The sequence below is a fragment of the Vitis vinifera genome, chromosome 6 (genome assembly GCF_030704535.1).
Source record: "Vitis vinifera cultivar Pinot Noir 40024 chromosome 6, ASM3070453v1".
In the NCBI taxonomy this organism is placed as follows: domain Eukaryota; kingdom Viridiplantae; phylum Streptophyta; class Magnoliopsida; order Vitales; family Vitaceae; genus Vitis; species Vitis vinifera.
In genome coordinates, this window is record NC_081810.1 from 5,498,090 (window position 1) to 5,508,579 (window position 10,490).

The 10,490-nt window shown below is 34.5% G+C and overlaps 2 protein-coding genes across 2 annotated transcripts; one reads left to right on the forward strand and one right to left on the reverse strand.

The window, feature by feature from the left end:
- Positions 1–289: 289 nt before the first annotated feature.
- Positions 290–1,150, forward strand: LOC100854232 (uncharacterized). Its single transcript, XM_003632149.4, has 2 exons — positions 290–476; positions 934–1,150. The coding sequence occupies exons 1-2, from the start codon at positions 306–308 to the stop codon at positions 1,003–1,005; spliced, it is 243 nt and encodes an 80-aa protein (XP_003632197.1). The 5' UTR covers positions 290–305; the 3' UTR covers positions 1,006–1,150.
- Positions 1,151–2,759: 1,609 nt separating this feature from the next.
- LOC100253562 (heat shock cognate 70 kDa protein-like) lies at positions 2,760–6,122 on the reverse strand. Its single transcript, XM_019220594.2, has 2 exons — positions 5,670–6,122; positions 2,760–4,653 (listed from the first exon to the last, which is right to left on the reverse strand). The coding sequence occupies exons 1-2, from the start codon at positions 5,881–5,883 to the stop codon at positions 2,921–2,923; spliced, it is 1,947 nt and encodes a 648-aa protein (XP_019076139.1). The 5' UTR covers positions 5,884–6,122; the 3' UTR covers positions 2,760–2,920.
- Between the last annotated feature and the right edge of the window lie 4,368 nt (positions 6,123–10,490).

Here is a 10,490-nt window from a genome sequence, read left to right on the forward strand (position 1 = left end):
CATTCCCAGCACCCTTTTACCAAATGGTTATCCCGTAACCTTTCTGAAAGAATCAACATAAGTGTGCCTGTCTGTTTATTCTTTAATTGAAAATGGGCAGTAATTCAAACCTATAGGAAAGAACTCCCAAGTTCTTTCTGACTTGTTTTCTTTTTCATGCAGAGTCTACATTTTAATTTTTTTAAAGAAATTATTTTCATAATGTTTAAAAATGTTGATTATTTCACTGTGTTTCTGATGTTTCTCAACAAAAATCAAGTCTAACAATGTCGTTCTTGGACATGTGTAGTTCAAACTTGAGAAGAATGGGCCGGAAAGCTGGTGGGCTTTACATAAATCCTAAAAAATTTGGCACCCTCCAGAAACCTTGCATGAAGGAGATGATCACATTTCTTAATTGCCTCGCTCTTAACCAAAACAATGATGACAAGTGTGTCAGACACAAGGACCTTTTGAATGCCTGCATGGATGCTCAGGTGATGGAATTGCTTTATTATTTTAGTCTATAACTCTAGGCTAATTAGCTCATGAGTATAGATAAAATAAATCCTGTACCTGATACAATGACTAAAATTTACCTATAAAAAAAAAAGGAATAATATAGAAAGGTGAAGGATTAATTCCATTCCTTAGGGAATGTCAAACTCTTATCCCATTCCTTAGCCAGGAATTACGGTTGTGAGAGCATTCCTGGTCATTACAAGATGACCACTGTAATCACTTGAGTGCTCTGCATTCCGTTGTTGGACTTAATATGCTCTACTGAAAAACAAGCTATTTCTGATCTTGGGTGGCCTTTCATTCCCAAGGACTAGTTATCTTCAGCATATTTACCTCACATGTGCATTATTTGATCATTCTTTTGAAAATTTGTTCTATTACTATTCGCATTGCTATCAATGTAATCTGAACCTAAATATTCTTTTGTTGCAGACTGGCAAAAATAAACGGGGTTGGGGAAGCATTAATTATCACCTGCAGAGGCTTAATCGTGGGAGCAAGTAGTTTTGGTTTTATGATTAGAATGTCAATGTACCATTCACCAATTTGATTAATTTATGTTTATTCCTGATGGAATATTTTAAACATTTTCAAATAGATTGAATGAAGTAGCCTGGTAATACCTTTTGCAGGGGCAGTTTTACAATAATATGTGAACCAGACTCGCTTGGGTTTTCTTAATGGATTTAAGTAGAGAATCAAGGTCTGAGGAAATTTATTTATTCTTTGAGGCTTGATATGGTTCATACCTACTCATCATTCCTTTGCTACAAGTCATTTGGTGTTACAAGAATACACTCACAAATATATTTGTTTTTTCCTTGGGATGGCCCAAGGACTCTTAGCCAGCCCACATGCCCGCAACCCACGAGCAACACAACACAAACGGCTACACAAATGCGTACAAGAAAGCTTTATCCTAGCTTCTATTAATCTAAAAAATACAAGACACCAAGCTTATATCTTATCAAAATGTTTTATCATTTTTTGGAGGTTTTTTTTTTAATGTTTCAATGAGTTTTGATCAATTCCATCCATTGATATTAGTTTTCCAAATTTGATTTGATACTTATATATTCATAAAATCCAATTACTAATATTTTTGTATTTTTTTATATTTTGATTTTTATATACAACACGATCACACTTTGATCGTTCAAGGTTATCTCAATTAAGTGTCATCAATGTACTACTTTGGAAGCAGAGATTTAAATAAAATAGTGAAATATGTGTAAATTGAATGAGATTAAGTAAAATAATAAAATTTGAGTTACAAACTTACACATGGCAACACCAACGTAAAAATACACTTCACGACTGTTCTAGAGGAACTGTAAACATGCCCTTATGTGGACTCGTGAAGTTGTGTTTCGGTAGAAAAATTAGAATCGGTTGACTTTTGAGATACAAAAGGGAATGAGAAAGCTGTGTGTGTAAGCCTTTTTTATCCCTCAGATTTCCTCTCCAAGAGGCATTTTCTCTCCGGAAATATTCCCTAACGGAATAATGCCTGGAATTGAGATACAAAAGAGAATGAGAAAGCTGTGTGCATGCCCCTTTTTTTTTTGTCTCCTCTGATTTCCTCTCCAAGTGGCATTTTCTCTCTAGAAATATTCCCTAATGGAATAATGCCTGGAAGTTTTCGATTTTTTGACAGAATATTCATATGCATATTTACATTGTTAAAATGAAATGATGTCGATTTTGACAGGTTAAATGATCATGTAAGAGCAATCCTATACATTTGTGATGATAATTTACGTATATACTATGACGTGCACTACACAACATTAACCCATTTAATGCCATTCCATTTTGCCATCATCTTATTCGCGCATCAGCCATGGAATCAGGATTCTTGGGCGCCGGGTCGGTATAGCTCTGAATAGTTTTGTTTGAATTTGATCTACTGAGATACCTGTTAGACCATATTCAGACCTTTTGTTGGGATAGGTGCCCTTCAAGACGTAAGATGGAAGCAATGGGACGCTTAGAGTCGGTAACCGCATCTTTAGACGGATTGCTCCTGAGGAATTTTACTCCCATTGCTTCCTGCAGCGAAGACAGTTCCTCAAAACAAATTGAGGAAATATTATAAGACCAAGGTTGGGAGTCAACACATGTTACTGTTCTGGAAGGCCAACACAATATAAATTTGGAATATTTGAGCAAACAAGTATTGATTCATTTGCTCATATTAATAATGATTCTAAAGACATTCATCAAAAAAAAAAAAAAAAATGATTCTAAAGACAATATAAAGGGGAATCATCCATAATTTAACCTAAGCCACAAAATTCAAAATCCAAAATCCATGGCAGACAGACAAGAAGCCAACCCAAAGTTTTTACCATCTGACCACAAAATTAAGTACTTAAAAACCAAATATAAACTAAGCAAGAGAAACCAATTTCCTTACTTAATCCACCTCCTCAATCTTGGGGCCAGCACCACTTCCACTGGCTGGAGGAACATCATCTTCCATGGGGCCACCCATGTCAGGACCTGCACCCTGGTACATCTTCGCAATGATGGGGTTGCAGATGCTTTCAAGCTCCTTCATCTTATCTTCAAACTCATCAGCTTCAGCCAACTGGTTGCTGTCAAGCCACTGAATGGCCTGGTCAATTGCATCCTCAATCTTCTTCTTGTCAGCTGGAGTGAGCTTGGCACCAATCTTTTCATCCTTGATAGTGTTCCTCATGTTGTAAGCATAGTTCTCCAAGGCATTCTTAGCCTCCACTTTCTTCTTGTGTTCCTCATCCTCAGACTTGTACTTCTCTGCTTCCTGGACCATCTTCTCAATTTCTTCCTTGGACAGCCTGCCCTTGTCATTGGTAATTGTAATCTTATTTTTCTGCCCTGTGGTCTTGTCCTCAGCGGAGACATTCAAAATACCATTTGCATCGATATCAAAGCAAACAGTGATCTGAGGCACACCCCTAGGTGCTGGAGGGATGCCAGAGAGCTCAAATTTTCCCAACAAATTATTGTCTCTGGTCCTTGTTCTCTCACCCTCGTACACCTGAATCAACACACCAGGTTGGTTATCTGAGTATGTGGAGAACACTTGTTCCTTCTTGGTTGGAATGGTGGTGTTTCTTGGAATTAAAACAGTCATGACTCCTCCAGCTGTTTCCAACCCAAGAGAGAGAGGGGTGACATCCAACAGCAGCAAGTCTTGAACCTTCTCATTGCCCTCACCACTCAAAATGGCAGCTTGTACAGCAGCACCATAGGCAACAGCTTCATCAGGGTTGATACTCTTGCAAAGCTCCTTCCCATTGAAGAAATCTTGCAATAGCTGCTGTACCTTGGGAATTCTAGTGGATCCACCAACAAGAACAACATCATGAACAGTGCTCTTGTCCATTTTGGCATCTCTCAAACATTTCTCCACAGGCTCCATACACTTTCTAAAGAGATCCATATTGAGTTCTTCAAATCTGGCACGGGTTATAGTGGAGTAGAAGTCAATACCCTCATAGAGAGAATCAATTTCAATGGTAGTCTGAGCAGTGGATGAGAGAGTCCTCTTAGCCCTTTCACATGATGTTCTCAATCTCCTCAGAGCTCTGGGGTTGCCACTAATGTCCTTCTTGTGCTTCCTCTTGAACTCCTGAACGAAATGGTTCACCATCCTGTTGTCAAAGTCCTCACCTCCAAGATGGGTATCTCCGGCGGTTGCTTTAACCTCAAAAATACCCTCTTCAATGGTGAGGAGGGAGACATCAAAAGTGCCACCACCAAGATCAAAGATAAGCACATTCTTCTCACCAACGCTAGTTGCTTTCTTGTCAAGACCATAGGCGATAGCAGCAGCTGTTGGCTCGTTTATAATACGCATGACGTTGAGACCAGCAATGACACCAGCATCTTTTGTAGCTTGTCTCTGAGAATCATTAAAGTATGCCGGGACAGTGACAACTGCATTCTTCACAGTCGATCCAAGGTAAGCTTCTGCAATTTCACGCATCTTGATGAGAACCATTGAAGAGATTTCCTCAGCAGCAAACTGCTTTTCTTCTCCCTTGTAGACGACCACGATCATGGGCTTGTCCCCAGGTCCAGGGATGACCTTAAAAGGCCACAACTTGATATCACTCTGAACAGAGGAGTCACTGAATCTCCTACCGATTAGACGCTTTGCATCTGACATCAGAAAGCATAATGTTAGACACATAAACCTGAACCACTTTCCTAAAGTCTGTTTTCTTCATCGAATAGCGCCCTACCTTACCACTTGACAAGTAAGGGAAAAGCCCTTTACTAAAAAAAGAGTTAGGGCTTTTTTTGCTTGTTCGTCAAGCTTTCGAGCAGCTCTTTCAACTGCCGCCTAATCTCCCAACATGCTCAAGAACCGAGAGCCGCATTTTTACTTCAAAAAAATATTAAATTGCAAAAACAGAATTTGAATGATTTAATTACGACTGAAGACCTAATAAAGATGGAAAGAACAAAGAATTTGTAAGATTGTCCATAAGCTTGCATTCACACGGATGCGAAGACCCTAAGCCTGCAGTCACCTAGATTAGCAGACAAGCAAAACTAAACTCCTACTTGTGATCTCTTCAAATAGGCATGAAGATCACACAAATATATTCAAACTCAAAACCCAAATCCAATAATGAAGAAACCAAGAAAGGCCATAAGTTAGATTGCCGTATAGGAATGTTGAAGATTCAATACCACAGTGCTACGAAAAAAAGCGCCCCCACTGAAACTGAAGACATATCTTTTGAGGGGGCAGCCTGATTATAAAAATACCTTGAACAAGAATTTCATGTTTGGAAACAAAAAACAAAAAACATAGCTTAGACTCCTAAGCATTCTATGTTAGGGTACATCCAGACTCAGTCTTGCATGTTCCCGTCTGACCTATAACTACAAACCTAAATAGCAAACTGCTCAGGGTAACTCCCTAACATCCTAATCCACACCGATCGGATCTGATATGGAACTACGAAAAAAAATTGACAGATCCGTAAACATTCATGTTAATGAACAAAAATAAACCTAGATCACAATAAACCCAAAACGCAACAAGCCAACCACTCCATTTCACTATAATCTTGAACAAAGACAAAAATAATAACAAATCTGACATAATAATAAAATAAAATAAAAAACATTGTATTGCAGATCCAGTATAGAGAAAGATGACTCACCGAAAACAGTGTTAATGGGGTTCATAGCGACCTGATTCTTGGCGGCATCACCGATCAAACGCTCTGTATCGGTGAAAGCAACGTAAGAGGGAGTAGTCCTGTTGCCCTGGTCGTTGGCGATAATCTCGACACGGTCGTGTTGCCATACTCCGACGCAAGAGTAGGTGGTTCCAAGATCGATTCCGATGGCTGGGCCTTCACCCTTTCCGGCCATTACTTCTTCTCAGATCTGGATCGTCAGGTTAAATAGTGGTTTGAGAGAGAAGACAGAAGAGGGCGCTGTTGGAAGTGGAGGAGGAAGGCTATCGGAAAAGAGGTATTTATAGGGAGAATAGATAGGGTTTGAGTGAAGAGCGGTTTGTATCGCATTTTCCCACCGGGTTTCTAGAAAGTTCTTCCCTCCCGTTTGATTTGAATCGTGTTCAAAGCGGGTCGGCAAACCACGTATGGGTTCGGATAGTACATTCTAGAAAATAAATTCCATTTTTTCATATTAAACTCATTTGAAAAAAAGAAAAAGAAATAATTACCTAATATATGAAATTTTTAGGGCTTTTTATTTTTATATTATATTACCGATGGAGCCTCCGTTCTATTACAACTTAAAATTAAAATAATTTTAAATATTAAGTCAAAATAATTAACTTTTTTTTTCCTCTCTAATGAAAATATATTTAATAACTATAACTTCACGTTCATCACTCATTTTTTATGAAAATAAATATTAATTAAAATTTTTAATAATAAACATTAATTAGAACCAACGAGGATAAATATATCAATTCAATAACTTAAAATAAATTTTAAATTAATTTTACTATTTAACATTAATACTTAAAATAAAAAATAAGTGAAACTTAAAAATAATTTAACTTAAAGTTAGTTAAGTCATTAAGTAATAACTATTAAGTTTTATCAAACATCCACTTGTTCTTAATCTCAAAACTTTTTTATTTTATTTGACTACATCGAGAATATATTTAACAATCATGACTCTAATTCCATGATTTATTTTTTATAGTAAATATTTTAAAATTACCTTATGTATCTATAATATTTTAAGTATAAATGTTTAATAAACAAATTTTTTGCTTAAAATTAATAAAAATAAATATTAATCAAAATTAATTATGATAAATATTAATTACCATTAATGATGATAAATATGTCAATTTAATAACTTAAAATAAATTTTGAGTAAATTTTATCCAACAACCTTAATACTTAAAGTAAAAAATAAGTAATAAATTTTAAATTAACAATTTAAGAATAATTTAATTTAAAGTTAACTTAAATTATTAAGTAATAAGTATTAAATTTTACTATATACCCACTATGATGACCATATATTAATAACATTTGAGATAATGCAAACTATTAACGCTGTAGGTGTACCATCTAGATAGCTTTAATATTCACATGTATTTTTTCATGTACTAGATGCATTAAGAATCTAGAAATAACCATTTATTTGAGTTTTGGGTCAAAATGACCCATTTTAAAAAGAAAAAATTGTAACATCTAACCACTTTTTGAAATTTATGTTCAAATTGGCCTCTTTAGTGTCACGTAGGCGTCATGTCATTAAATTTTTTTTTTTTTCGTCATTTTAGTGAAAGCCGTAGTTGGCAACTACAGCTTCATTTTTGAACTAAAGCCGTAGTTGGCAACTACGGCTTTAGTTAATTTTTTTTTAAATTTAAAACTTAATTAAAAATTATTAAATTACAATATGATTGAAATTTAAAAATATACTTAAATAATAAATTATTTATATTTAAATTTAAAAATCTAGTATTACTTCAACAAATATAAATTGATAAATAGAAGATATTATAAATGAATATTTTATTTATTAATAAATTAATAATCTTAAAATAATAAACTAATATAACATATAAATAATATATAAAATTTTATAATTTATTAATTTAAGATATTTAATTTTTTGTTTTTTAAGATATTAATTTATTTGTATTATGATAAATTTATCTTTATTGAATAATAGTATACTTTTAAGTCGCAATTGATAACTGAGATTTCAATTATAATTTTTTTTTTTACTTTCAAATTTAATTAAAAACTATTAAATTACAATTTATTATTGAAATTAAAAATATATACTTTAATAATAAATTGTTTATATTTAAACTTAAAAATCTAGTATTACTTCAACAAACATAAATTAATAAATAGAAGATATTATAAATGAATGTTTTATTTATTAATAAATTAATAATCTTAAAATAATAAATTTATATAACATATAAATAATATATAAAATTGTATAATTTATTAATTTAAAATATTTAATTTGTTGATTTTTAAGATATTAATTTATTTGTATTATGACAAATTTATCTTTATCGAAATAATAATATACTCTTAAGCTGTGGTTGTCATATATAGATTTTTTTACAAAATTAGTTAATGAAATTAATTACAAAAAGTCTACTACAAAATGTAATTTTTAATAGTTTATTTAAAGTCACAAAAAATATTCACTAAACATTAATATAGTGGAAAATAAAAAAACATATATAATCTCACATGTCTCCACAAGGAGAGAACCTATGTGTAACTGGTACTCTCTTCCTTTTTGGACGCTCCTCTCTAACTGTAGCAGGTACTGCATGTGACACATGAAGAACATCTGTTTGTGATGGGGCTATAGCTGGAAATAGAGGCGGTGGTGGAGGTAGCAATCTAGGTCGACGTAGGCCCTGCCTACCCCTCGGAATGGCTGGCGGTAAATCTAGCTGAATAGATGTGTCAATCTGCACTGATGGTGGGTCTGAATATGTAGGAGGTTGTAATGGATGTAGGTCTAAAGAGGTAGGGGGTTGTACTAATGGTGGGTCTGAAGAGGTAAGGGGTTAGGCTAATGGTGGGTCTAAAGAAGTAGGAACCTGAACTGGAGATAAGTTTAAAGAAATAGGAAGTTGTACTGATGGTGGGTCTAAAGAGGTAAAGGGTTGCACTAATGGTAGGTTTGAATAAGTAGGGTATTGCACTGATGGTACGTTTGAAGAGATGGGTGATTATACTAATCGTGAGGATATAAAGGTAGGGGGTTGTAATGATGTTGATACTGACGATGTGATGGGCTAACAACTACTATATTTACTTCTCCCTCGAGATGTCGATCAACCTCGAACAAGTGGTGGTCGAGCAACTGTCGATTGAGCTGGTGACCTACCTCATCCATGCTCTACATGTGGGAGACGATAATCCTCCCGAATAATGCACATAACATCAGTGGTCATACAAATAATATCAACAATACCAATGTGACAAGCATCACTATTAGAGTCCTCCAATTCATGACCTCCTCGAGATATGATAGATGTCATTGATTGGAACCAAAATATGTGCTCTAATGGCACATATTCGATATAATTTGTGCACCAAAGGACATTCAAATCACCCAACTTGACCTAAATCAATGCTAAGGCCCTAGCCATGAGTTTAATCTATATTTTGGAGATTTATCTCAGGTTCAAGGGAAGAAAATTGTGCAAATTGAATGACTTTATATTTTGAAAGATCAAGAAATGGCTAAATGAGGAAATAAGTGAGTCAAAACTCATTGAACGTAAGGAAAGGCAAAACAAGGATATCATGAGGTTGGAGGATGATAAATGACCATTATGGAGTAAGAAAGAAGGCAAGAAAGCATGGGAAATGAGGCATGAAGCAAGATTTAGCTGCATGGAAATTTAGAACTCAAAAATCTGATGGCATTATATACTCTGACTTTGAGGACAAATTTGGAGCACTTTCTGGAGTCCATTATATACATACTATATATCGTTTCGAAGCTTGGGAAGTCAAGAGTCCAATGCTTCAAACGGTTTGCAAATCGGAGCTGAAATGAAGAAGTTATGACCATTTAAAGACAACTACACCAAGTTGGAGGGTCATTTCGAAATGATTTCGAAATTCAACTTATGATTTCGAAATTCAACTTATGAATTCGAAATCCACTTCGAAATGACACCAATTTCGAATTCACCCACTGCCACCTTGATGTTCCGCCTCCTCTACCTCGGGAATTGCATCTAAAGCACTTCATCCTACCTAGGTGGACCCCACACGACTAGAAATCACAATTTTATTATTTTTTAATTATTTTTAGGAAATTATTTTGTAATAAGTGACCAATGAGAGTGTGCCACATGTTAAGTAATTGAGGATATTATATAAACTCTTTCAATTCTAGGTTTTAGGCATCTTGGATTTTTTTTCTAGAGTTTTTGACATTAAAGAAGGAAGAAGACGAGAACTTTGGTTTGTTTTCTTTTTCTTCTTTATTGAATATATTGTTTTTAGTTTCTTTTGATTCAAATTATGGATTTTCACCCTATTATGGATTGTGAATGTGACATCACCCCCATGAGATGCTAAGAGCCAACTTGGGGCTTGAAGCATGAAAACCTAAGGGCTAGGAAACCTATAGGGACAATGGGTGAATTATTATAACAATGAGATTAATTATTGATTGAGTGACAATTTATCAATTTTTTTTATCCTATCATTGTGAGTTCATTTAGGGAATGATACGATAGGTTATTACTTGATACTAGTGATTCTTGGTAATTCTTGATCATTAGTTATCCTCATCTTACCTACCGTTATTTGCCCCTAAACAAAGCTATAAGGAATAGGAATAGTTAAAAAGCCAAATCTTAAATTGATAATCAATCTCATTCATTTGATGGTTTTAGGAATCTGTTTTAAAAAGGAAAAAATAGGTTTCGGATGCAATTTTGAGTTATAGAACTCAACTTGATCGCGAGTGGCCAAGGATCCCAAAACCTT

Bases quoted from the DNA above. Each gene is read 5' to 3' on its own strand.
- LOC100854232 (XM_003632149.4), top strand. From the start codon at position 306: ATGGGCCGGAAAGCTGGTGGGCTTTACATAAATCCTAAAAAATTTGGC. The intron at 477-933 runs GTGATGGAATTG...CTTTTGTTGCAG, and splicing joins ATGCCTGCATGGATGCTCAG to ACTGGCAAAAATAAACGGGG.
- LOC100253562 (XM_019220594.2), bottom strand. From the start codon at position 5,883: ATGGCCGGAAAGGGTGAAGGCCCAGCCATCGGAATCGATCTTGGAACC. The intron at 4,654-5,669 runs GTGAGTCATCTT...TTCTGATGTCAG, and splicing joins CCCCATTAACACTGTTTTCG to ATGCAAAGCGTCTAATCGGT.